Raw genomic sequence first — 27809 nt, 5'->3', positions numbered from 1 at the left:
ATCCTCCTGGATGAAGGAGTTGTGTAGATTCAAGGATCCTACCCTGTGTCTGGAGGCTGGGGCTCACCCTGCACACAGGGAAAGGAGGACTGGCACTGCTTTTTATCTGCTTTAACAGGCCCAAATCACTGGCCTCATTGGCGGTTAAAAGTTGTGGTGTGGCAGCAGTGGGAGGCAGGTTTTCCATAGCTCCCTCTCTTACCTACCTGTGTCTGGAATTTAATGTTTGCTGGTAGCAAACCAGTGTAACTCAGGGAAGATGCCAAAACAGTGGTGGCTGACAGGTAATTGGATACAGAGGTTTGATTATATACCCTGATGACTTGGAAATGTGCTTTGTGTTTTTATGATAGGATGAAGGAAGAGAATTCCTTTACAATGAGAACACAGTTAAGGAGAGCAATAACATAATGGATAAATGGATTCTTTCTTTCACCCAATCCCTCATCCAGTTCTTCAAAGCTGAAATGGCAGGTATGCATTTTTGCTCAGGGGATCTGGGGGTGTTTCATGTTTGATTGCAGAACTTGCCTGTCCGTGCAGAGATTCCCAAATTCCATGAAAGGCTTTGATAAAAGGAAGGAAATCTTTATAACCAGCTACCATAATCCATGGAATGCTGCTTTCATGGATGTTAAGTCAGATTTTGCTATGCTTGTTCATGAGATTTCAAAAAGTGATGAGGCTTTTTTTGTCACAGCTAATCCTGTGAGCTCCGTGGTGGAGCTTGTTGCTGTAACAACGTCTGCTGCAGTGCTTGGAGCAATTAATAATATTATAATAGTCACTGAAAGACAGCAGTGAAAAGAAAGCCAAATAGAATTTGGAGAAGCTGTAAAAAAAGGGATAAAATGGGCAGTGCTCAAGTCAGCTGAATAAAATAATTTTGAGAGGTACATGAGCCCTGGCAATAAATTTTTCCCTGGTGTGGTTCCATGGAGAGGGTTTCTTTGGAATCATACTGTGGGAGTGTGTGCAGCAGGGTAGATGGTATTAGGATATGGTATAGCTGTAAGAAGGTATTGTCCAGGTTTTTTCTTCCTGCTTGCTGTCTTTTTATCATCCCATACCTCGTGAGGCTCACAATACATTAGGGCACTTAATTGCAGAGAGGAGATGCTGCAAGAACCCCCTGAAGTAGTTGATAAACTTGCAAATAAAGTCACAGTGGGATTTGAAGAGGTTTTGGTGCATTTGAGGGCACTGGAAGCCCAGATACTGGAAAGAAGGTGGCTTTGGCCATTGTCATTCCTGTTCATGAATAAATAAATAACCCCCTCATGCCTGTGGTCTTAAGTTGCCCTCAGAAGAATTTTTAGAAGCCCTGGGCTTGGGAAGGAGGGTGTTAAGTGGGATAACAGATAAAAAGGAAAGAGCTAAATGCCAGATGTGAGTTCATGAGGTCACAGGACAGTCCTGCACTCATCTCTTGCTCTCCCCCCTCTGACTGATGTGATGGTCACTGTCACCAAGACCAGTCCAGTGAGTTTATCCTGCTGTGGTAGATGAATCAGGTCATTTGGTACGAGCAAAATTCATGTGAACTCATCTAAGAACATTTCATTAAAGGAAAAAGGAATCCTCAAGCTACCCAACCCAGGGATATGATAAAAGCTGGCTCTAATTGATGAAAATGTGGCTTCTTCCTGCAAGTTGTTATCCTTGAAATTTGATGGTGGTTTGTGTTGAGTTTCATGTGTTGCCAAGCAGAAATCAGCAGAGCCTGGGCAAGTTTATGTGCTGCATGTAAAGAGGAAAATACTCTGAGGGACAGCAGAAAATTCATTTGTGAGTTTGTGAACCTGGGATCTTGGATCAGTGCATGGTTTAAACAGAATTATTTGTTGGAAGGTGAATATGAGAGCAGAAACTTGAATTCTCTGCTCTGAATTTCTGAGAGGAAGATGAAGCTGACAAAAAGGGATGTGTTAGTGACCATCTTTACAAAGTAAGAAGATCGTTCCAAGCAGGAGAAGAGTTCCTGTTGGAAAATGACAGTGTAAAGGCTTCCAAGGCAGCAGTGTTGGTATGAAATGCTGTTGTCTTGTGGCAGATGAAGATAACATCCTGTGCTCATCAAATGAGTGGCAGTCTCATTTGGAGGGGATTAATAAACTGAATTTTTCAGTTTACTTTTCTGCATAAACTCTGGGTTCAGTCAGGCAGATCTTAATGAGATGCAGTGAATTTGTGTACTGTGACATGATACTCTGGTGCTAATCTCTTTTACAAACCTGTTTGGGGATTTTTTTTTTTTTTAAAGATTTTCTACTTTGTATCACTTCAAGTAGGAAAAATGTCAGGATGAGACAAGGGAAGATTATAATGGTGACTTATAAGGTCAAATGCTCGATAAAGGCGATAAATATAAATTCCTGCAGCTGGAGGTGATGGGGTGTAAGAACACACATGTTTGAAGCTGGCAGTGCTGAGGAGACCCCACTGACCAGGGAGATGCTGCAGCTGGGCTCTGCTTCTTCCATTTCATCCAGCGTCTTTTAGAGTGGAGCTGAATTTTACACTGCTCCTGCCTCTGGAAAAATGTTTCCATTAAGTCCAACTTATGTTAATTCTGCTCCAGTTTCTCCTGGCACTTGGAGAGGCAGCAGTGTGGGAGTAGGGGTCAGTGTGGGATTGACCTCACCTGAATAGGCTGAGGGGGAGGAGATGAACCTGTGCCCCCTCCAACTCTGGGGTGCTTGAGAGAGCCTGGAAAAACTCCAGAAAGGGGGAACAGCCCTCTGCTGGTCCTGGATGGGGAGAGCTTTGTCTTCCAGGAGTGTGTGCAGCTGAAGAAGAGGAGGCCCAGCCCCATTTGCAATATTCATGGAAAATAGCACAAGTTACATGTGTTGAAACGTGATGTCTTTCAGGGGTGTTAAAATTCTGCATTAAAAATCAATAAGCCTTATTAGGCTTTTTATTTTCTACTAAAGTGCCCCCTACAAACACTTACTTTAGTAAAACATCATCTCTCGTGATGACTGTAATTAAAAGAAGTGTGTAGTGTCTCCATGTACATCCATGGGTTTTCCTGAGTCACAAAAAAGCAGATTTCACAATTTGGTTACAGCTACTGAGAAGAGAAATGCATTTTTCCAGGCTAATACTGTATTTCTTGTTAAAGATACACTATCCCTGAAGGGTGGGATTTTTGATTATTTTAAAATTTGTTTATAACAGGTCTGTTAATAATGCACAGCTAGAGGAAAGGCTAGGATTTTATAGGAATACAAATTCCTCCCTAAATAATGTCTTCCCCACCATGGTGTGAATCTTCTGGGCATTTCCTTTGTAGGTTTAAATCCCAGTTCTCTGCCTTTAAAAACACTTCTGTTTTACAAAATGCAGTGAAAAGTGTGGTGGAGCTTTTAAAGCCAAGATCCATTTTACTCAGTAGCTGCTTGATTAATGAAACTGATTCAGAATGGAGATCAAGAAGCTCTTGGCTTTTAAAGAAGCTAAATACAAGTTGTTCCTTAGAAAATTGAGTCCTGTGTAAGGTCCATCCTCCCTTGCCCCCCCCCAGTTTTTCTCAGGAACAGCTGAAATTTGTTTCCCTGTTTTGTAGTGATGCTGGTGATGACCTTGGTGCTGGCAGCTTTCCATGATTTCAGTTACACAGAACTTGAAAATACAGCTCTGTTTATTTCTTACCTCATCAGCCTTGCTGCTACTTCACATTTTAGCTTACCCTGTTACTTAGAAAAATAGTGAAACTGTAATTAATTGGGGGAGGCTTGGTTGAAGTAGGTGTCTCATTTTAAATCTGCTGAGCAAAAGGAGGAAGCGTTGGCAGTAATTAAGAAAATTGTATTTTCTGGTTCTGCAATAATTTCTGTTCAGCTTTCAGCACCTTGGCTGCATCTGCAGCATGTGCAAATGGAGGATTTGCCCAATCCCCTGCCATTAATAGTTTCTTATCCACTATCCTCTTTACCAGTCAGATAAAAGCATAAGACTCCCATAGTGTCAGTTTGTGTGGGATTAAGGAAGCAATTTGGGGGGGCTGTGTTTGTCTTGAGTATGAGAATGATGCTGTGCATATTCAAAATCCAGTTTTAACAGGATCAATATTTTAGTCCCTTTTTGGAGCTCGCTGCTGCTCCAGTGCTGTGTTTAACACCGGGACTGCAAATGATGATGTGGTTTCGAAGTGAGGAGCTTGCAGAGGGCAGATTTGAACTGCAGGAACCATTTTCCCTTGCAGCTTACAGGCTGTACATGGTGGTGCCTCGGCTGGTGAAGTTTGTGGATGTTCTGACCAACTGGTACGTCAGAATGAACCGCAGGAGGCTCAAGGTAGGGATCAGCTGCTGCGCTCCTGCTCTGGCAACAAAGTCCTGGCAGTCCCTGGTAATGGGATTCATGGCAGCTCCGTACAAGATCTTGGCTTTAAATGCTGTCACTTTGTGCCTGAGAGTGGCACAAAAGTTAACTGTTTTCTCTCCTCTCTGCTTTGTGGCAAAAACCAACCAAAATGCCCAATAATTCTGTTGGACTTGCTGGTTGGAATTGAGCAAAGTGATTATGGTTTGGAAAACAAGTGTATTGCATTAACATAGGGAACTTTTGAAGCCTATTGAAGTGCACTTCCTGATCCTAAAACTGCTTTTTTTTCTTGATGAATTCTTCACTTAGGGTGAGAATGGGACTGAGGACTGCATTATGGCCTTGGAAACTTTGTTCAGTGTCTTGTTCTCCATGTGCAGACTCATGGTAAGGGAATTACACCTCACTCTCAATAACACTTCAATGCAGTTAATGTAAAAGCATCTTTGTGTAGCACAGTTCATTTTCCATCTCTCCCTTTTATTTGCTTATCTGCCCCATGGTAGTAAAAAGAAGGCCTGCATCATCTGATTGATAAGGACACGTTATAATCTTTTCCCTGATTCCCAAAAATAACATTTAAGAATTGGGAAGGAGGTAAATAAGTAGCATGAATTCCATTATTTATTTCAGTCTGCATTTTGAATAACATCCCAGTTGCAGACACTGTGTAAGCATTGTTTTTGCTGAACTGTCCTTATGTAATTCATGGTATTACTGATTCATAATGTACAAGCAATAAAGGAAAGCTGGTGATTGAATGCAACATTACAGGCACCATATACTCCATTTATCACTGAGCTGATGTACCAGAATCTGAAAACACTCATTGATCCGGCTTCGGTCCAGGAAAAGAACACTGAGAGCATCCACTACCTCATGCTCCCCCAAGTCAGGTAAGAGGCAGCTCTTAGGTGGCAGAATGGGGGTTTGGTTGGTTGTTGGGGGATTTTTGTTCATTTTTGGGGTTTGAGGGCTTGTTTTTGTTTGATTTCACAGAGCAGTGCTCCCTCACTTGTGTTTAAAACTGCGTAACAAGAAACCAAACTTCTTTAATAATGTAAATATTCCTCTGCCTCCGAAAAAACTTCAGGATGTTAGTGAACATGTTCTTTTCTGTGGGCACAGGATGTTTATATTTTGATTAAGATGTGGTGAATTTTAGTCTCTTTGCTGTAGAACATTTCACTTGCAGTACACTTCACACTCCACCCTCAATTTTAGCTGGGAATTTTCTTTTCTCTCCACATTTAGGCAGTGGATTTGTGTTACCTTCAAGGACCGGAGGTGGGAAGGAAAGCAATTAGGAGGAATGCATGTTCCAAATTCATAATATTTTCTTACGGTGGGCAGGAATATCCTTTTTTACACCTCAGACTGTGTTGACTCAAAGCTGTGGTGCCTGTGCCCTAAAGGATCAGAGAGATCACTGGTATTGCAGTGGATTAAGTTAGTTCCTGCAGCAGTGTCTGCTCTTGGTCCCTGAAAATATGAGAAAAAAACTTCCCTTCAGCTTTGCAGCTCAGTGTGAAAACCCTCAAGGACAGGGGACCTGACCTTGATGCTTTACAGTCAAAAAATTCAAACCTTCTCTAATGGTGTATCTTTTTATGGCTGCTGCATCCTTCCAGGAGGGTGTATGGTCTTTGTGAGAGCTTTAATAGTGAGAGTTACTGCAACAGGGAGCTGGAGATTGACATAATGATGGTGCTGATTTTCTGCTCCCTGGGCAAGTGCTGTGAAGAATATGTAATCAAGGAGTGCCACCCTCGTCAGGGAGCTGCCAGGAATAGGTTTGGGCTCCTGTAGGAGGGAGTAAGGGAAGGATGGGGAGCTGTTTGCAGGAACTCAGTTCAGGCATGGGCTTAGCATGAGCATTTAAAAGTGGCTTAGTCACTCTTCACTGCAGTTAGTGCTGACTTGCTGCTGCATCATGCAAATGTGGGATGTATTTGAGGCTTGCATCACTTTCCTCTGTAGTGCATTTGGTTTGGGTTTTTGTCTGTTACTAGTTTGTGGAATTTACTGCATCCCCTGTGTATCAGTTGTTCCCTTGTCCCATAAAAAAACACCTTTCAAATCCAGATTATCGTTGAAGTTTGAGTTTCAAAGCACATCACTTGCATTTACTTCGAAAGTTTTCTGATTCAGCATGAGGACAATATTGTCAATTAATAGTAAGAGAGGTTTTTGGATACAGAAAATACCACTTCACCAGAAGGGTGAGTGCAGCTAAAGCTGAGGGACTTGGCCACTTCCACAGCTGAGCTTGACTCAGCACCTGTGTTAAAACCCCACTGAGGTCGTGCTTGGTTGCTCTGTGTCAGAACAGATGGGTTGCATTAAATTTTGTGGATTTGCATTCAGTCTGTGAAAAATACTGTCATGTTGTGGCTCTGCAGTGTTGTTCAGTGATGGCAAGTAATATTGAAATACTGCCACATAATCCTGTATGAAGCTTTCTGGGAGCAAAATCTTCTATCTTTTAATTTCCAAGTTGTTGGAGGATCATCCTGAAGCACTGGCTTTTGGAAGAACAAAAGCTTCAAAATAGGTAGTACCATCTCAAAGCCCTACTGAAGCAGATATTTCAGTTCTAAGTTTTGCTTTGCCAGCTCTGTTTTTCTGGCCAGTCCTTACTGGAGTTGTGGTTTTCATCCCACTACTTTTGCTCCTTAGATTACAGCAAGTATCTGTGTTCATTTCATTTTATTCATCTTTGTCTTTTTAACCAGTACCTCTGCTCTTGCTTTGATACTTGAGTGGTTTTAAAGGAGCTGCCTGATGAGTGCATCTATTCAAAAAATCAGCAAAAACACATTTTCAGAACATTTCACTGCTTGTACATTTGAAGTAAGATGTAAATGTCAGCTCACTCAAAAAAAAAAAAAAAAAAAAAATCCAAAATCAATCCCAATTCTATCCCCACTCCAAAAAAAACCCCAAAAGGCAAAAAAACCCCCAGCCCTGCCTTGCTTCAAAATGGAAGGGTGTTAAAATTATTGAGCCAGGAAAGATGATAAAACTCTAAAACATCCAGCTCAAATATCTGCAATTTCTGGAAAAGATGATAAATTGAGAACCAGTGAATTGTTACAGGGAATTCATTGTTGTTATAAGTACCCTATTTATAATATCTTCCTGCATCTTCTTATGATATTATTAATGTAAATTGTACTTTTTATTGGCTATTACTAGAATAGGTTGTATGACTCAATCCTCTTCACCTTGTGAGAGGTGCTAACAAAAGATGTAAAAATAGCTCTGCTATTTGTTTTCAGCAAGTTATTTCCTCCTCATCTTCTCCACAAAGAGCGAGGAAAGGCCTGTTTGTTCATTTCTTTAATTGCCCCAACCAGGGCATAATTGAGTCTGTTGCAGGAAATGTCAGGGAAGGGGGTAAAATGTTTTCAATCTGCTCAAAGAGATGTGATGAAAATGAAGCAATTATAATGTTTCCTTTCTAATCTAGGGAGGATCTCATCGACAAAAAAATCGAAAGTGCCGTTTCTTGTTTGCAGTCTGTGATTGAGCTGGGACGAGTGATCAGAGACAGAAAAACCATCCCAGTCAAGGTTAGAACTCCTCACATCTCCTGTCATACCTTGGGAATGTGTAACAGTTTTAAACTTTGGGAGAAACCTGGGGAAACTGAATAGTTACGTTTCTGTTTTGTTGGTTTTTTTTTTTCCCCCCCAGTATCCTTTGAAAGAAGTAGTAATTATCCACCAGGATCCAGAGGCTCTGGAAAGCATCAGGTCTTTAGAGAAGTACGTACTCGAGGTAAGAACGTGATGTTTAAGTGGATTGTGTCTGTTGGTTAGCTGAACAACCATCCCTGTTGATGATATTAACAACTCAGAGGTAAAATGAATTTCCAGGGGAGCTGTAATGAAAGGGGCTATCAGCGGGTGATGTGCCAAAGTCAGTTTAGTGTAGAGAAATACTTAATCCTGCAAACTGACCGCATGGGACTGAGAGGCTGTTGGAATCTGACCATTTTGCATTCTCAGAAACCATCTCCAAGGATCAGTGACATAAAATTCTTGTTCTGTTCCCACTAAGCCCTGGCAGTACAGGATCTGAGGGGTTTTTTCCTTGTGCAGAAATGGTGTGGCCCTTACCCTGTGCCTGTTCTTGCAGGTTAAGGGTTCTTCCTTCCCTTCAATGAGGTATCTGTAACAACAGATCTGCTCACGTGTTTAAAATATGCTGTCGTGTTGTGGTTGAAGTTGCCATTGTCAAGATCAGCTGCTTTACCTTGACAGAGAGAACAAAAATGTGCATCTTGCCAAGGAGGGATCAGCTCACCTCACTTGTCCTGGTGAGGGCAGCCATGTCAGTCAGGGGGCTTAGGAGATGAAGCAGAGGAAGACCTTCTGTTACATATAATTCCAGCAACACCAGCTTTCCCCAAGCATAAACACACATCTATGGAAAGTCTCTAAAAATTCTGCTGGGGGAATGAGCACTGGCTCAGGAAGTCACAGCTCAGTGCACAGGACCTCTACATCAGTGCTCTGTGCTGCTTGCTTTTAGTTACTGTGGGAGTTAAATGCTTAAGAATTGTTCACTAGAGGAGTTTTTAATTAAAAAACAGTAATTGATTTGCAAGTGGGACTGTAAAGCTTTTCTGTCATGTTAACTTATTGATTATTGCTCTTAGACTTGGCAGTTATGATCCCTCGCTTCAGAATTGCTGTTATTATTAATTATAATAACTTCAATATCTGGGTCTCTTCAACAGCAGAATTTTGTGAAATTTAGGCTAGTGTCTGTCCCATTTTTTGGATCTGAAAAATGGGTTTGTAGATTCTAGAGAATCCAGTTTTAAGGGAGATAAGGTTTGCTTCCTCAAATTACTTCCGAAAGGGTAGTTGCCAAAATTTGTTGTCAGCTTCTACAGCTAATGAAAGGTAACAGAAGAAGCTAACCATTTGTAAATTATTACATAATTGGATTGTACATTAGTATGTTTTGATTTGTATTCTTCTGCTACTGCAGACAAAGGGGTCTCTTTTGGAGAGATGAGTTACAACAAACTCAGATGCCTTTGTGGAAGCACAAACACAAAGTCCTGTCTATTGTTCTGGTTTTATTATGTGTCTTAAAATTCAACAAGCTGCTGCTGGAGCTGAGTGTGTGTTTTATTGTACTGCATGGCAATCAATCCTGTTGTTTACTGGATGGTGCAGAGCTAAAGAGATCAGTGATTACAGGCAGGCTGGGCAGCATTGCTTGGGCTGCATTTGCAGCTTTGTTCATCAACCTCGTGCCTATTCAGAGCTTTGGAACCTTCAGTGATTGCCAGGAGTAAATTTGCAGATGCCAGAGGTAATGGGTAAGGAGAATTACACCATTTAATTTCGTGTAGTTGCTGACAAAAGAATTGGAAAAATATACTTGTCAATTCTTCAGAAATTTCATTCATCGCTTTTGCAGAAGGAACTGTAGTCTTTGATCTGCAGTGCTGCTCTCTCATCTTCAGAACACAGCAAGTCATTTAAATAAATGGATTTTAATATTAGAACTCCCCAGATTATAGAATTGTCATGCAAAAATAGCCAAGCTCACAAAATGAAATAAACCCAGAAGGCTTTTAGCAACTGGACACAGTTGCATTTTATTCATTTCTATTTGATGCCTTTTACAAGCCTGGGTCAGGACTTCTCTTCCCTGCTGCTTCCAGGGAAAGGTTTTATCTGAGTAAATTTGACTCTGTGCACAGTCAGAATCTTGTTTCCATCCAACTTTTGTATTCCTTCCAACCCCCAGCCCTGTGTAGGGTTGCTGTAAAACAGAGAAAATTGACTTCTCCATCAAACCTAGCGGCTGAGCCTGTGACAGGGCTGAATTATCTGACACGGGAGCTGTGGCTGGGGGGCCCTGCAGTGTTTCATTTCTTAAACTATTACATAATGAATACTTATTTTCCTTTTTAGGCTGCCTGCTTAGAGAGCCCAGCCCAGCTGAAGCACAGCATTTCTGAAATTCTCTGTCTCTGTTCTGAAGACTGGGCATTGCTGGGGCACGTGGCACCAGCAAAAGGCTCTTGTATGTTCAGGCATTCCAAGTACAGCTCTTCCAGCTGGTCATGGGAAGGGCTGGTTGCCTCAGTGTGTCCACATGAGACTTGAAAGATGTGTTAAGGAACTAATTTTGAGTAATTAGGAAGATAAAATTAAGAATTATTTGAAGTCAAAGCACTGAGACTGACATAAACAGACCTAAGATACAGATTTGCCTGTTTTTCTAAGACTCATTCTGGGTTTTTAAATGGATAATGTGTACAAAAGAATGATTTCCTAATCTAATTAGTACAGAAAACTTGTCCTGATGGAGTTGGCTTCTCTGTGATTTATCTAATCAGGCCCAAAGTCATCTTTCAATTTGTGCTATTTTTTTGATTATTATTTCTTTTCCCCCACGAGGTTGTCATTTACAACTCGTGGGCTCATTTCCAGCAGCACCCCATTGAAACTGAATTTCTGAAGTGCGTAATTTTCATTAGATTTCCTAAAAGATGTATTAAATAAAATTAGATTCAGTTGTGTTCTTGGCTCCTCATGTCAGTAGGACTTCCTGGGGAATTAGGCTGCAGCTCAGAGGTTGTATTTAAGCATTATTTCTCAGTCCAAATGTTTGGCTACTTGCTAGTCCTGTCATGCTGTTGCTGCCATTTACTTCTGCTTCCTCAATGCCTTGGAGCAGCTTGTTTGCCAAGTGCACCTGGTGATGCTGTAGGGTGGTGATGGGGACCACCATCCAGTGGACATTAAACACCAAATGCTTCAAGTATTGGCCCGCCTGGCCTGGATTACAGTGAAATGTACATGCAGGTCTGTGCCTCACGTTTTCCAGCCCCAGTCATAAACCCCTTCAGCTTCCTTCTCTCCAAAGAGTTCCAGCCTTGGTCTTTCCTCATACGAAAACAATGTTGTCCTCTCAATCAGTTGCTGTGCCAAACTTCGCACAGCACCACTATGCTCCCTTCAGATACGGGGACAAAAACTGCATGTGTAACTCAGAAAGATGGGCACACACACTCCTGCAGTGTCTGGGGCCCCTCCTGAAGTCCATGCAGGTTTTATAAAGCTGTTTTGACTGCTGGGCACAGGCAGAAGCTTTTCTGAGCAGAGTGGCTTTCTGTGTAGTGGGGAGCTGGAATGAGCAGGTAAAGGAAAGGAGACAAAATGAGGTCATTTTGTACAACCTCAACCATTAAATGGTTGGTTACGGTTTCCTGGCTCGGTGTGTACTGAAAGGACAGTTTCAGCAGAATTTTCCCTCCTGAGCTCTGCCAGGCCATTGGCTCCAGCCACTGCATGCAGAGGGAATGGGTTTAGCTCTTCAGGCAGTTGTGAGAGGGAAATAAAAAGGGCTGTTGAGTAGGGGGCTGATTTGAGGTGAGAGCTGTCTGTTAATAACAGAGAACTGCTTCCTGGAGGCTGAGAGTGAGGATGGGGTCTGCTGCTGAAGTTGGGTTCAGGCTTGGGTTCGTTTGCTCTCCCGGTGTTGGCCAGTGACTCGGTCCATAGAGACAAGCCCATACAAAACTTGTCCCTTTACACTTCCCTGGCACTGTGGCCCTGCTGTGGGCAGGCCCTGGCTGGTGTTCAGCTCGTGTTCCGTGTCTCTGTTCCTGCAGGAGCTGAACGTGCGGGCGGTGACGCTGTCTGCGGACAAGGGCAAGTACGGCGTGCGGCTGCGGGCCGAGCCCGAGCACACCGTGCTGGGCCGCCGCCTCAAGGGGGCCTTCAAGCCCGTCATGGCTGCCATCAAAGAGCTGAGCAGCGAGCAGCTGGAGAGATTCCAGGAGACAGGTCTGTCGTGGGACAAACCCCTCAAGGATGGCAGGGTATCCTTCTGTGGGCTTAGGGGAGCTGAGGGTCTACTTCCCTCTTATTATCCCTCTTCAGCTGTTATGAGGAAAAAATCTGGATTTATTATTTTTCTGACAGTAGATTAGAAATGGCCATGCACACTGATCTTAAACTGTTCTCTTCTTAAACTGTTTCTTCCTGTCAGAGGAGGTTTAAGGTGGATATTAGGAAAAGGTTCTTTCCCCAAAGGGTGTCGAGCACTGACCAGGCTCCCCAGGGAATGGTCAAGGCTGCCAGAGCATTTGGACAACTCTCTCAGGGATGCACAGGATGGGATTGTTGGGGTGTCTGGGTAGGAGTTGGACCCCGTGATCCCTGTGGGTCCCTTCCCACTCAGGGATGTTCTGTGATTTCTCAGTGCTACTGTAAGGCCAAGATGAAGCAAAGAATAAGCTTTCTGTGAGACTGAATCAGATTGGAACTGAGTATTTGTGCAGTAGCTTTTATTCTAAAAGCATTCCTTCAGTTCCAGAGTTACAAGCGGGTGTGAATTTTGCAGCTGTATCTGTTAGGGAACTGCTTAAATGGAAATTTGGAGTTGGTGGAGTATACAGGTTATTTTTAAGTTTTATTCCATTCAGATGGTTCCATACAAACAGTTGCTGAAGTGCCTGTATTTTAGTGATCTCTGCTGCCTGGAGAAGTGCTTGTGTGAAAAATGGGAATGTGGGATAACTCAGTGCTGCTCACTAGTGCTTCACTGCTGTTTGGCTGCATTGCCAGTGTATGCATTGCACATGTTTGAAGTCTGATACTTGGTTAAAGCTTTCTGAATTTAAAATTGGGGTTTTTACTTGGATGGTAAGAGAGGCTCTCCATCTGCCAACCCTGCAGGCACCATTGTTGTGGAAGGACACGAACTCCATGGGGAAGATCTCCGCCTCATGTATCAGATGACAGAGGGATCTGCCCAGTTTGAGGCACACTCCGATGCTCAGGTATTTTACTGGTTATTTCTTTTGTTTCTTTCTTTGATTAAGGGAAGAGTTCCTCTGGAAGCAATAGGAGAATGGTGGGGTGAAAGCTGGCTTGGGTTTGTTAGTTCAGGTAGTTCAGCATGTCCCAGGAGTGTGTGAATCCTGCAGCTGTTCAATGCTCTCTCCACCGTTGTATTTTTTACATGAGGAGCTCTCTAAAAAGCATCCTGAGCTCCTGAGAGTGTTTCTTCCACCTTGTTTCCAGTTTGTCACCTGCTCATTGGTGTTCTGTGCATTTGCTCAGGTTTTGGTGCTGCTGGATGTGACCCCAGACCAGTCCATGGTGGATGAGGGAGTTGCCCGGGAAGTGATCAATCGCATCCAGAAGCTGCGCAAGAAGGTGAGGAATCAGCGCTTTGGGACAAGACAGTGTAATTTCCTTTTCAGCAATCTGGGCAATATGCAGCAGCAACTGCATTTTTAATTAAACATAAAGCCCTGTATCGTTTCCTCGTGTATGACTTTCTGGTTGGATTCCCTTGCAAGAGCTCTAAAGGACATGCAGAGAAAATTTCTGTGGGACGTGTAATTTTGGAAAAGATATCTGTGCAGTTAAGGCTGCAGAAATCATATATTGATAGAAAAGTGTGGGTTGGAAAGGACCTTTCTTCAGCATAAGACTGAAAAGTTACAAATTGTTACCAAAATAGTTATTTTTTATATTTTATATATTTTAAAAAACCCTTTTTAGATTTTATAGATGTGTGTATATATGCACACACCTATGTAGAATTTTTCTTTTTTAAAAATAAAATATATACACACCAATGTAGATTTACATATTTTAACTTTTTTTTACATATATGAAACTTACATAGATTTATTCCTGTATAAAATACAACCAGGAAGAAATGTGGCCATGAAAACTCTCCCGTGTGTTAGTGGATGATTTAAATTTAGTTCTGTAATGCCATAAGGCCATAATTTATTTTTGCTATAATGAATATCAAAATACTTAACCTTGCCTGAACTCCCATGTTTTAAGATTCTTGGTGTTTTGACAGAAGGGTGTTTTTTTCCTAAATCTTCTGAGGAAACTTCTAACAAATGCTTGATAAATATGTACTTTTTTTAACTTAACAAGTATTCCTGTCTTGGCGTGTGATCCTGCTGTCAGTAATGGTGTGTCTGTGTGTCCTGCAGAGGAACCTGGTCCCCACAGATGAGATCACTGTGTACTACAGGGCCCTGCCTGAGGGGGAGTACCTGGACACCATCATCCAGGAACACGCCGAGTTTATTTTTGCCACAATAAAGGCAGACCTGAAGCCTTACCCGGTGCCTACCTCAAAGGAAATTCTCATCCAGGAAACAACCCAAGTAAGAAGGAAAAGCACTGCTTGCATAGTTCATCTGATTTGCTTTTAACCCAATAAATTGCCCCAATTAAAGAATAATTGTGTCCATATTTATTTGTGGGATAGAGCAGATACTGTTTTCTATTTATAACTTTCGGTATTAGTGGTTTTTGGTTTATAAAAGAAAATAGTTGTTGAGTGCTGTATGTGTGGTGTTTTTGAAAATCGAGCTGCTTGGATACCAAAGTAAATAAATGAGGCAGTTGCTTGTGTAAACCTAATACACAGTTATTTGTACTTGGATTAGTGCATTGTTTAAACAGTCAAAATATTGTTGCTCTGATTTTAGATTAATAGACTTTTGTTTTAGAACTGTCCTTCGAGGCTAAACGTCACTGGTACCTCCTGGAGGGATACTCAAAGCCTGGTGGTACCAAGGCAGCTGTGATCCAGGGGGTTCTCCAGGCAATGCCTGAGAGCAGGGCCCTGGTCAACACTCTGAATTTCTCTGGAAGAGGGTTCCTCTCAGACAGATTTGCTTTGGCATTGTATTTTGGGAGAGTGTCATCACTGCTCGTCACTTGGGAAAATCAGGCTGTTTCCCTGCTTTCCTGACATCTGGTACAGGCAGATTCGTGTCTGAAGCACTGTCACTGAAGGAAGATGTGGGAAAAATCCCTATTTTGTGGTAAATCATGTTTAGTGTAACAAGGCAAGATCTTAGTGTTGTTCATTGAAGAAAAATATTTTTCTGTGTTTGTTTAATAAAGCAATATTGAAATAATGATAATCCCTCTCTTTCCCCAGCTGAAGGGATCAGAGCTGGAAATCACACTGGTCAGAGGGGGGGTGTGTCAGTCTGTTGGCCCAGCCTGTGCCTACGTCAACCTCAAAGTTTGTGTCAATGGGACAGAGCAAGGTAGGCATTAATATCCCCAGCTTGATTTGTCAGGGGTGGTGTATGGAAGAATTTGGAAAAGGTGTGGTGAATGCTGGAGCCTGAATTCATTTGAAAGATGGTGCAGCCTCCCTTCCAATAGGAGCTTCAAATAATTCTTGAAAATAAGTTTATTCAGAGCACAGCCACACCTGTCCATTATTTCTTTTGAGGAAAACACTCAGGTGTGCTCAGGAGTTGTTACTCCTGCTCCAGGGAGAGTTTGTGTGTGAGCATCTCTGTGGGGGGTGCACTCTCTGGATTTGGGGATGTGTTTGAGAATTTATAATTCCTGCTGTAGCACTGTGCAGTGGGTGAGGCCTGGATGTGGAGGAGATGGTTTGAGAAGCTCAGATAAGAAGTACAGAGGTAAAAAGAATACTTAAAACCAGAGAATAGCCTGACTGTGTCTTGGGCAATGGACATGAGTGCAGTGATGTTACAAGGGTGAGTTATATATTAAAAAAAAAGAAAACTGAATGCACTTAGGGAATTTTTTCCTGCATGTGCTGACAATTTATATATGGGTGTAAGTGTGTCTTGTTCTTGGTCACAGAACTGCTCCCTGAGTGTGAATGAATCCAGCTGGCAAAGCTGGTGACCATCTCAGAGGGCACAGTCTGGCAGCTTTTAGCCAACATAATGCTGGATTGACACTTCAGTGACATATAAATGGGACTGCCTTGTTCATAAAAGCAGATATAACTTGTACACTATAAATCTGAAGTACACATCAGTCCATTTCTCTGTTTTCTTTCCAGCTAAAAAAATTTGGGAAGATGCAGTGTTGCCAGTTTTAAATTGGCTTAGAAACTCACTGGAAGTAATTAGCGTCATTAGAAAATCATTAGAACTGGGATATTGCTTCCAAACTGCATTTTAACTTCTTAATTTTGGTTTTAGATGGTGTGTTGCTGCTGGAAAATCCAAAAGGAGATAATACCTTGAACTTCACTGGACTTGTAGATGCTGTCTCCTGCATTTTTGGTCTTAAAAATTCCAAACTGACAGTTTTTAATGGAAACACAGGTAAATGGAGTATGACAAGGAAAATTGAAAGTCTTTCTAGCAGCAGCTAGGAGTCATTTACTGTATAATTATTTACTGTGTAATTTATATCTATCTAGCTAGCTATAGAAAATTGACAAGAAAATGGGTAAGGAAATACTCCATTTTATAGTACTTAGCTTATGAGGCTGTGTTTATAGTCACACCAACATGTTTCCAAAAGCTGCTGCTAAATGGTGCTCATCTGTTATCTTGCTTCCATTGCAGTTCTCATCAGGACAAAATGTGATTTATTTCACTGGGCCCAGGCTATGCTGGATCTTGATGGCGAGCTGCCATCAGCCTTTCCATGCTTTCTTTTCCCTAATGCCTCAGTAGGCAGGGTGAGAACTTAAGCTGAATGCAAACTGTGATCTGTAGAAGAAAAATGTTGCCTTTCCATCCTGGGCAACCTTGAGGATCTCTGCATTTCTTCTTTTTAGAAAAACCTATGGAATATTTTTGCAGCTTGAACTTTTAAGGCACAAGAATGTAAAAAAACCCCAAAACACTATGAAAATGGTAATTGGATGGCTACAAAAACTTCTATTAGTGTTTTTTTCATGAAAATATTACTGAAGCACATCTGAGGGGGAGGTGCTTGAATTGGCTGTTTTGGGGTGCCCCCCAGGGCTGCTGAGGATCAGCAGTTCATGTCCAGCAGTGACATCCATAGGGGAATAGTCTGTATGTCACTGTTGCCATCTCAGTCCTTAGTTTCCTTACTGGCCCTCTCCTGAGAGTATTTCTAAGAGGGTGTTTTGGGGGTTTCCCATCTGGTGTCATCCATTAGGTCACTGTGATAAATATTCTGGGTCGTGCTCAACTCAGCTGAATAGTCCTGTCATACAAAAGGATTACTCTTTGCTTTCAGTTATAGGGGATTTAGAGGAAATCCTTCAGTATCTTCCTCAAGTTCCAGTTGTGTTTTGGAGGAGGAAATGGTTTTTCTTGAAATCCTTTTCCAAGTAGGAGTGATACAGTTCCTAGCAGTGTGGTCTGTGCCTGCAGAGGGAGGTGGGTACTGGTATTGTTCGTTGTCACCACAGATAGTAAGAGATGACTTGCAAAAGGCCCAGAAGAGTTGGGAAACTCCCATCTCATTAAGGTTATAAGTAGTTTGACTCCGTATTTGGGGTTTTTCTTGCCATTTGCAGGACAAAAAGATGCAGCACAAATCCATTAATGCCAAAGTCCTAAAGGAAGTGGTGGAGAAATTGAAACCTTCCCTCTTCCTCTGCTGTAGTAACAAAGGCTCTATTGCTTTCCATTCACTTTTGCTCCTTAGGAATCACTTTGGCACTTCCCATCTTGGCATGCTGATTTTCACCTTTCACTATGTGTCAGTGGTCTGGGCAGAGCAGGGTATTTTCCCTGCCCATTTATTGACCATATGGAAATTCCCTTGGAAAGATCAGATTATCAAATTGGCTTTTGTTGCAGTTTATCAGAGATCTCAAACAACTACTGGTCAGCAGAAGGTATTGCTCCCTGGGGAGTCAGAGTTCAAGGCACGTGCAAGGAAAATAGTCCTGAATGGTGTCAGAGAATAGATCCGGAATTCCGGTGTTTGCTTTGGATACAATCCATCTGCTTTATCTGCCCAGCCAGGGTGTGGGTAACCTCAGGTGGGGCCTCATGGTGATTGCAGGGCCTCTGTAGGTGAGCAGGGATTGGAATCAGCTGCTCTGTCCAAGAGGAATTGCAGAGAAAGGTTGTGCACTCCACACAAGTTATTTCTGAATCGCTCCCACGTGTGTTAATAAAATTGGGACCCAGTAAAACTGTGTTTATGGCTCCTCATTCCCTTCCTGTGGTTTCTAGGGCTGTCCACTTTACTTGCAGTAATTTATTATCTTGTTCTCTAATTGTAATGAAGATTTCCTTAGGGTTGTGCAGTGGCACAGGATCAGGCAGTTCTTACATTAAGGGAGGCTCAGATAATGTCCTGTCCCTGCATTTCAGTGCAGTATTGGAATAATGGGATAAACATTTCCTCCCCAGCAGTCTGTCGAGGTATTTTGAGGAACTGCACAATCCCCAAACAAGGCTCTGGGACTTGTACTGACCTTCAGAAACTGAAAATAGAATTTGTCTCTTTCTATATGGAAAAAAAAAAGTAATGCAAAGGGAAGAAGCTGGGCTCCAGTCAGATGGTAAAAAAAGTTGTTGTCTTTGACTTTTTTTCCTCTATATTGCTGGAAATTCCCTAAACTTCTTGTTTGGGATGCTTGTAGACTTGCACTCAGCTTTCATGGAAGTAGCCCATATTGAAGAAAACCTATTTAAAACAATTTCAATATGTTTATGGGAAGAAATGCATCTGTAGATCATGTAGGGCTTAAAAAAAGGGAGGGGAAAGGAACATGGGGCAAAAATCCCCCTACAAACTTCTTGATTCTGGTCTTATTTCATCTTTGATTTTCAGATGGCTGATTCTTTAATCTTTAATTTTTAAAAGGCTGTGGGGCTGTAAGATACCTTAGGAGAGCATTACCACTTAAACCCCTGCTGCAGGGAGAACTGACTTTTAAAGTGATTTTGATGAACACTTATAATACCTGCTTCCCTTCAAGTCTATTAATACATATGAAAAAATGATCCACTTTTTTCTTGCTCTTATGAGAGGGTTCTGTGAACAGGCTCCTCTGACAGCACTGTGCCTGAGCTCTTCCCTAGAAAAATGTCAGTGGTCCTGGAATGCCAAATGCTAATTTGTTAGTTGGGCAAACCCCCCATTACTGCAGCTCGTGCCCCCTTGCCCTGCATGGATCCACAGGGATGCTGCCAGCTGGGGAGTGGCTAACTGGGAGTTACTGGGGCCAAGTGTTTCCAGCTCTGTTGACCCCCTGCTCTCCAGTGCTCTCTCTTCCCATGGCCTGAAATTGTGCTGGTTTAGGGCTGTGCTGGGAAAAACCTGCCTTGGCTCCCTTCCATTGGGTGAAATCTTGGTAATTCCTCTCCGCTTGTTCATCCAGTTGTTTTCTTGCTTTCCTGGAAATAAAACCAAAAGCAAATCCCCTTCCTGTGCTTGAGCACGTGCCTGGCACCTCACAGAGGCCAGAGCAGTGTTTGGCTTTTGGTTTCTTTTTTCTTCAAACTGTTACAACTTTGTATACAAATATATGAAAGTTGATATTTAAAATACACATTTTAGAATCTTAGGTGCAGCCTGAGGTCTTTGTGCTTCCTTGAGCAATCTTGTAAACACTTCCCAGTGCATCCCACTCTGGTCCGTGGCACTTGGCAGAATTTTGAGAGCTTGTGCTTGTGATTACTGTTCACTTTTTTGTGGGGTTAGGTTTTTTGAGGGTTTGGGGCTTTATTTGGGAGCTGTGTGGTTGGTTTAGGGGTTTTTTTAATTTATAAGTTTATAAACTTACAAAGTGTATAAATTTATAAGTTATTCCCCTTGAGATTCTTTCAGGTGAACTGATAGAAAATGAGCTTTGTACAGCTTAGGCTCTGTGACATGTGAACAAAGCTGCTATGGAATGAAAACCTGTTTGCTGGAGCTGACAGGTGTGCCTGTTCCATATGTACAGGAACACATAGTTCTGACAAGAAATTAAATGCACCAGTTCTCCTGGATGTGATCTCTGGATCTCTTTGCAGCAGAGTGATGTTATTCCTGTGTATCTTTAATGCTGTGCCCATCAGTGGCTGTTTGACCTCAAGGCTCAGGCAGTGCTGCAGAATTCTTTTTTGTCACAGAAACCTCATCAGCTTCTCATCCCAGGGATTGCTTCTGATGTTCTTGGGGACAGGGCTCCTGGTTTTTGGGTCTGGTCTTCCCCCATTCTCTCCATCTGCCTGGCTGGAGCCACGCTGGATCATGAGCTGTGGTGGCATTGCACAGTCATGCAGGGGGCTTTATTCATGAGCCATGACTTTAGTTTTTTTGGTTTGTTTTTTTAATATTAATAAATATCCTGATGTTGCCTAGAAACACATCCCCCGTGCTGTTTTGGCCAGGGGATTTTTGGTGCAAACAAAGATCACAGATCTTCCTGTAATGAGATAGGAATGGTTGGCTTGGGTGAATAATTCCTGCTTGTTTGAAGTTTGCTAACTATTTTTATTGCATAAGTCACTATGTGCATAATAAATGTTGTATAGGAGCTAATTTCCACAGCAAACCAAGCACCCCCTTTGTGTTATTATGAGAACCAAATATTTCTGCACAAATTCCATCCATTTTTCCAACGGAGGAGCTCTTTCTTGAGGACGGGATTTTGAAAGGGGAGACATTCCTGCAGTGGGGTCGGGAGTGAGACAGCCTCCCTGTCAGCTCGTGGCTCCTGGGATGGCCTGACTGCTGTCACTTTCTGTTGCAGAGCTGATAAACCAGACTGACCTGCTGGGCCTCAGTGGGAAGACTCTGCACGTGACAGCAGGGTCAGCCCCTGCCCTGCCCAGCTCCCCCAGTGCCCTGCTCTGCCAGTACATCAACTTGCAGCTGATCAATGCAAAGCCACAAGGTACGTGGGCTGCTGGGCTCCTCCTTCACAGCCTGAGCTTGCTGTCATGCAAGTTCTGGCCCTTTTCACTTGCTGGTGCACAGTGAAAATGTAGGTTTTCACTGGTACATGGTGATTGTGTTTATTTTTTTCCTAGTACTTGCTTTCTGGTAAGAACAATATTTGTACTTAGCTTTTATGCCTCTTCTCCGGAGAGAAAAAGAAAAGCCAGTTTGAGATAAGGGGCAGCAGTTGAACATGAGCCCCTGGTCATTGTTTCCCTGTTTGTGACCATCAGCTCACCTGTGCAGCTTACTGTAAAGGGCTGAGTCTAAAACAGGCCAAACTTGAATGAAGAGCCAGCTCTTTACCAGGACACTGGAAACAGCCTGTGAAATGCTTCTTAGTGCCATTTAAAAGCAAAATGAATTGCATTATTCACCTGGTCTGGGTGTATAATATATGTGTGTGTGTAATTCTGTTTCCCAGCTGCTAATCTGAAAGCTCTTGTGGGAGCAACTGAGTTGTTTTAATAACTTGCTCTTACTCTGTGCTCTGGTATGAGCCCTTTCTGACGCTACTGAGAGCTTGCAGGAGCTAAAAATGTGATTTTTTCCTAGGAATTTGATCATCAGTAGGTGCTTGGTGAGCTTCTGCACGTAGTGGTTTCTATGTCCTGTTGAAATATTTCATATTTCCCAGACCCTTTTATCATTTGACTCATGTAAGGAATTCTGCAAAGTTTTCTTCTGTTGGCCAAACTGTCAGTCATCACTTACACTTGTGGTTCTGTGCTTCATGAAGTTACTTTGTGAATATCTGTAGGCTGGTATTGCTAATTTCTCAGTACCGTGGAGAAATAGAGATGAAATGGAAGAAGAAATCCTAAATTTCAGTTTACCCAGATAAAAGAAATAATTTCATTTCTTACCAATAGTGACTCAGCTGTTTTACCTTGTCCAGAATGCCAGAAAGGAACAGTGGGAACTCTCCTAATGGAAAACCCCGTTGGTCAGAATGGATTAACCTACAAAGGTCTCCTGCATGAGACAGCAAAAGTTTTTGGGCTCAGAAGCAGGCGGCTAAAGTTGTTCCTGGATGAAGCACTAACTCATGGTAAGCACAAACCTTTGGTTTGCTCATCTGAGGATCCTTGGAATTTGTTGTTGAGGAGCAGCTCATGTAACCTGAGATCCAGTTTAATTACTAAATCCACACTGTTCACACAGTGGTTTGTAATTTTGCCCAGTAATTCAATATTAGCATAATAAAATCCTTTAAGCAAACATACAGATTTAGAAGTTCAAAGCTGTAATGCATTCCCTTCATGAAATGGCCAAGCCAAGTTGTGTAAAAGCTTTTTCCTTCTGCAGTAAAGGTCAGTCAGCAGTGAGAGTGGCAGTGCCCTGCTGAGTGACCGAGCAGTGAATCTCCTCCTGGAAGTGAGTCTACAGTAGGAATATTTTAAGAATCTGTTCGAACTTGTAACATTCATATTGTTGCATTATCTTGGACAGTTGGAGTGGGTGGAAAAGAGTGTTGGATCTCTGTTAGAGCAGTGTGGGTAGGTTGGAGTCAGTAGGGCACAGCCATCGGGATATCTGGGAAGCAGGAAGCTTCAGCACACACTCACAGGTCTGAAATGCTAAAGAATCCCCCAAAACCACAGACAGGTGGGAAACAAAGATCTCTGATTCATGGGGAATGTGTGACTAAACTGTAGCCACTTGTGATGATGAAAAATTGGACCAGAGTGATTTGGGACTTCATTTGACAGAGAGAATGGATTGGAAACTACATGGTAAAAACCCCAAGAACTCAAAACAGTGATTCCTGTATTCAGGAGAATTCAGCTCTTGGAATGAAATGATGCCAAGGGTTCTGTCTGCAGTGTCACAGTGATGTGGTTTACAAGCTGTTTGGGAGGGATCCATGCCATTTATGGGCTTATCACGCGTTATCTATCCAGAAGTTGGACATCCTGCTCAAACTGGCCATCTTAGGGTGGGCTGAGCTTCCTCAGGAGGTGCTGTCAGTGGGGAGGCAGCTCTAGTCCAGCTGCTGAGAACTGGGGTCACTCAGCTGTCCACGAGGATTCAGGTGGGATAGACTGGAATCAGAGCAAGGGGGGGGGGGTGGTCTGTTGTGGATTTTTGGCTGTTTGGGATTTTTTTTTTTTTTTAATTTTTACTTCATATGACCTGGAACGTGTTTATCCAAAAGCCATTTTTGTAGCTCAAATGGATCTCAGATGTTGATGAAACTTTCTAGTGGTAGTGTGAGCGAATGCCAAAAATAATGTGCTGAGTGGTGTTAACAGAGAACTGGAGCCTGGAGTGTTTCAGCACACGGGGTGTGCTGAAGAAGATGAACCACACTTGGTCTGCATAAACCCAGAGGTATTTGTGTGCAGCCTTGCTGCCTGGGGATTCAGGGATTCAGGCACTCAGGAACAAGGGATGTTAGGCACAGCTCCTCTTTGGTTCCTGTCACCGTTACAGCACGGCATGATTCTGTTCAGACACTGAAAAAACCACTGTAGGGAACAGCAGAGCTTTGAAAGAGGCAAGGAGCTGACAGGACAGGAAAATGTACAGGCAAAACAGCCTTTAAGGCTCAGTTGAAGTGAGGATTTTTAGAATGCCTTCACCTGAAAGGGAAGGGTTAAATCACTGTAACATTTGTAGTATGGATTCTCCAGAGCTGTTTAAACTTTCATTAAGGTGTGCAAAGTGACAGTTCACAGTGATGTGAAAGATGAGATTTGATAACTCTTCCAAGGCCAAAACAACTGATTTGGTCTCTTTTAGATTCAGAGCACAGAGAGCTTGGTCCCAGAGGTTTATTTGTGCAGCTAATGCCTTGTAGCCACACTTCTGCTATCTCAGATTTAATTATTAGCATTCACCTCCCTGAATAACACTTTTAAAGTTTAAACACCGATGTCATTGTACTTTATCTTCACATCTCTTTGTATGATAAATAAGTGCTGCATACAAAACACTTTGATGCCTCTAGAAAACATTAGGTCAGTTAATGTTTATCTATATTGTTGCAGCTTTGTAATCCCCCATTTAAGTCCTGATCAATCTGTTCAAGGTCTTACCTTCAAAACAACAAAGCTCAGTCTCTTGAGTAGTTTTTTTGTGGTTTATTGTAAAAATAAAAATGTATTTGCTGTTAACTGTTTGAAACGTTTGATGAAAATAACCCATGAATTGGAAGGTTGGTGCCTGTTCTATAAAAAGGAAAAACAATCACTTGGTGGAAAATGAGTTATTGGTTTTGAAAAGGTTATTTTTATAAATGATGTTGGTGCAGGCAGTTGGGCATCTGCTGTCTATTGCACAGAGACTGGCCAGCTTTTCAGAAACAAACGTGGTCTTCACTCCCCGTTTGTAATGTTGGAAAACATGCCATAAATAAATGTCCAAGTGGTGAGTGTTGCTTATTCATGAGCTGGAGAGATGAGTTCCAGGTACCTGGTAGATCCATGATGGGGACACTTCACATGCTCCCTGCAAAGCCTTTCTGTGGAGCACAGAAAGGAGGGTGTCCCTACAGTTTGCTGAAAAATCAAATTTCCAGTTTTTAAAACTAATTGTTGTGATAGATACTGTTGAAAATAGTAGGTTTGTGTAAGTTCCTAGTTTTTCAGGATCTTAAAAATAAACATTTAATAAGAGACTTGGAGACCAAGTTCAGTTTGTTTGGCTGCTTCTGCAGACCAAACTTTTTTACATCCTGATGGAACATGTTCCTGGGAAGGAAGGTTAGTGAGGGAATAAAGCCCTAATTGCTGAATTGGATTATAGCTCCACTCTTCTAGCTCTATGCTTGGATATTCAGCTGCTTAAAGAGGACTATTACAATGGAAGAGAACTCCTGAAAAACAGTGCCATTTTGATCCATGAGGGCTTCTCAGTTCTCTAATTAACAGATGGCTTGAAACATCAGTGCAGACTCTGTGTGTTTATTCTAAAAAGGAAATATTTTTCAAAGCAAGATGGGGCAGGAGACTGCAAAAAGGTTCCTCCTGAAAATCCCCAGCCAGTCTGGGTGTTACTAATGTGTCCTTTGTGCTAATACTGGTGCCAGATCTTTATATTATCTTGTATTTGCTTGGGTTGTCTGCAGGGGTTCTGGGGTGTTGTGGCACTGTGACCCCAATCCTTGTTAATCTGGTTTCACCAGTGTTCCTGTGGTTACACCTGCCAAATTTCTTATCACTCTGAACTTTCTTAGTGAAGAGGTTTCTGGGGTATTTGTTACTGAGGTGACTTTTGTTCCAAGGCTGTATCTCCCAGTATTCCAAACACTCTCCTCTCAGTGGGGCAGTTTGCTACTGCTGATGGGTGCTGGAAGCAAAGTCAGCAAGCACCAGGCTTCTTGGGAAAAATTTCACATTTCACAGTGTAATAGTGAAAGATCTCCAGCTCTGCAAGCTTTGCAGGTAACTTTCCCTAGACACAAGTGGGGTTACAACCCCTGAATCAGCCTATTGGAAGTGTGCTCTGTCCTTCAGAGGTTTGTTGGGACAATATCCTGTTCCAAACTCTGTGCACGTAGCTATGAGAAGACTTAGGGAATTGATCCTGTATGATATGAAATCTTCAGGCATACTCAACAAGGTTCTAGCAGAGTTTTTCACCAGGTACTGGTACAATCCTTGCTTTACGTATAAACTGTTTATGAGGAACTCTGGCTTTCAGTGCCTTGTGTTGTACTGTTCATACTGACTTCATATCATGGTGTTAAGAGTTTTCTGAACTAGGTACTGCTCTGTCAGGATGTGAAGGTGAGAGCTGTGGGCTGATGTAGACTTCTGAAAAGTTCTACTTTGGAACATAAACCAGGCTCTTCAGCTCTTGCAGGGACACTCCTGACATGTGGTGACCCTTCCTTTCATGCACTGGGCTTTAACAGGAAGGAGTTTTGAGCTGGGCAGTTTCTGTCCCAGTCTCACTGTGGTGAAACCAGCAGAAATGTCTGAATAAAGCAAATTAAAAAAAAGTTCATAGTTTTCCCTCTAAACAAGAGCACTAACTGTGTTGTTTCTCTCTTCTTTCCTTCGTTCAGAGATCACAAAGGATGTCTCCATGAAGAACCTGAACATGAAGACCCTGTATGTTCATGTCATGCCCACCACAGCTGAATGTTGAGAATTCCAGCTTTATGACCATGTAGACTTTTTTCCCACAAAAAAAAGAAGTTAAAGGAAATTACTACGCTTTTAGATGAACATCCAAGTTGTGTATGGTACTTTTAACATCTCTAGTGGCACACAGGATGTTTTCTACCAGTGCATGTCTAAGATGCTGCTCTTTGGTTTCAAATACAATGTATTTTCATTATGTTATCTTAAAATGCTGTAAAAGCTGTTCAGAAACCTTAGCTATCTATGCAGTAATTTGCCTGGGAGAAATGGGACTCATACCTCAGTGATGCTGTTCTTTGTGCAGAGGGCATCTTTTCTAAACCATGGGTTACCTACAAGGCGCTCTGATATATATCCACCATCCTCCAACAGCTTTGTAACTTATTTAAGGGTTCTCCAGATTTGTTCATTCATACTTGCTGGATTTTCATCAAGTGTGTGGCTGTTGATTTCAAATACTCCCTAATTTCAACACTTGGAACAATAAATTTGCTTCATCTCCAGACTCTTGCTTCCCTGAGTTGCGAGTACTTTGCTTCCTTAGGATTTCTGAAGAAGTAACCTCTTAGAGCTCTGTATGGATCAGGAACACCCGGAGACACCCGAGATGTGGCAGTGCATGTACTGAACACCAGTGGCAATTTGGATTATGGTGCTGGCAGGTTTGGGGGGTTGGGTTGGTCAGGGGTTTGGGGGAAGAGTTGTTCTGATGCAGAAGCAGTTTGAGATTGAAATTAGTTTGGGGTTTTAGATTTTGTAATACTCAGTACAGCTTGTCAAATGTTTCTGTGTTCACTCGTGTAGCTGCCGGCAGGGGAAGTAAGAGACCACCTCTGCCAGTTTGGGGGTGTTTTTGCCTGGTTCACCTGGAGATTTAAGCCCAGCTAGGTGTTCCTGCACCTTCCTGCGGGTAAGTCAGTGTGAGCCTTGGCTGTGGACACCCTGTGCTGGGCAGGAGCTGCTGCCTGCACTTGTGGGCCTCCCTGAGCTCCTGGGAACAACGGGATACCCACTGCACACGGGGGGAGCAGTGGAGTTACAGCCTGGGAGAACAGAGGCTTGCTGAGTGTGTTTTTCCATTGCTCTGTGTTTTTCATCTTTATACTATGAATAAAAACCAAAGCTTGTTTCTGATAACCCTGTATTAGTTGGAATAACTATAAATAGCTGTTTTGTGTAACTCCTGTGCAGTAGTGGGCTGTACCAAAATTGTTGAGACTCCTTTGAAGTGAACCAACTTCCTGGCACTCAGCTTACATAAAATTATTTTTATCAGTATTAAAAATGGCTGTGCCTCCTGAATCACACTGGCCTGTTCAGGTTAATGAATACTGGACATTGCCCTCTACTTTTACCTGGAAGTCAGCTGGGTTTTTATGGACATAGTGACAGGGAAATCCAATTTGTATTGGTTTGTGGGATTTCTTAGTCACATTAAAAAGTCCAGGTTTCATCTTTGTGAAAGCAAGATTGCTGTTCTTAAAGCAACTTTGCTTTGTTGTTGATGGAGAATAAAGGGAGAAGATGGTAAATGATTGCAACCTACCCTTATTCTTAATGACCTAATCTAAGGTCACAACATCACTTGCCTTTTTAACGAGTTTTTTGGGATTTAGCATTTTGTCCTGCTTTATCTCACTCTCCTTTCTTCACTGTGTGCACTTCATTCTTCCTTTTTCTCCTTTCCTTTTCCTTTTTTTTTTTTTTTTTTTTTTTT

The 27809-nt window shown here is 42.3% G+C and overlaps 1 protein-coding gene across 4 annotated transcripts in view; it reads left to right on the top strand.

Moving 5' to 3' along the window:
* Positions 1-26598, top strand: part of IARS1 (isoleucyl-tRNA synthetase 1) — an 89208-nt gene extending 62610 nt beyond the window's left edge. For 3 of the 4 annotated variants that reach the window (XM_019292063.3, XM_019292065.3, XM_019292064.3), the window contains exons 21-34: positions 354-474; positions 4211-4302; positions 4642-4719; positions 5107-5228; positions 7805-7907; positions 8032-8115; positions 11981-12155; positions 13050-13153; positions 13437-13532; positions 14336-14512; positions 15298-15409; positions 16331-16456; positions 20812-20955; positions 21898-25163. In XM_019292063.3, coding sequence (XP_019147608.1) covers positions 354-474; positions 4211-4302; positions 4642-4719; positions 5107-5228; positions 7805-7907; positions 8032-8115; positions 11981-12155; positions 13050-13153; positions 13437-13532; positions 14336-14512; positions 15298-15409; positions 16331-16456; positions 20812-20955; positions 21898-22202 — 1839 coding nt within the window. In that variant the 3' untranslated portion in view covers positions 22203-25163. Of the gene's footprint in view, positions 1-353; positions 475-4210; positions 4303-4641; positions 4720-5106; positions 5229-7804; positions 7908-8031; positions 8116-11980; positions 12156-13049; positions 13154-13436; positions 13533-14335; positions 14513-15297; positions 15410-16330; positions 16457-20811; positions 20956-21897; positions 25164-26013 lie in introns of those variants that run through there. The other variant, XM_010409753.2, reaches the window with a different exon arrangement.
* The last annotated feature ends 1211 nt before the right edge of the window (positions 26599-27809 follow it).

Source organism: Corvus cornix, chromosome 12 (assembly GCF_000738735.6).
Source record: "Corvus cornix cornix isolate S_Up_H32 chromosome 12, ASM73873v5, whole genome shotgun sequence".
NCBI classification, from domain to species: Eukaryota; Metazoa; Chordata; class Aves; order Passeriformes; family Corvidae; genus Corvus; species Corvus cornix.
The sequence above is the reverse complement of the archived record's forward strand: the minus strand, read 5'-3'. Positions and strand labels throughout refer to the sequence as shown.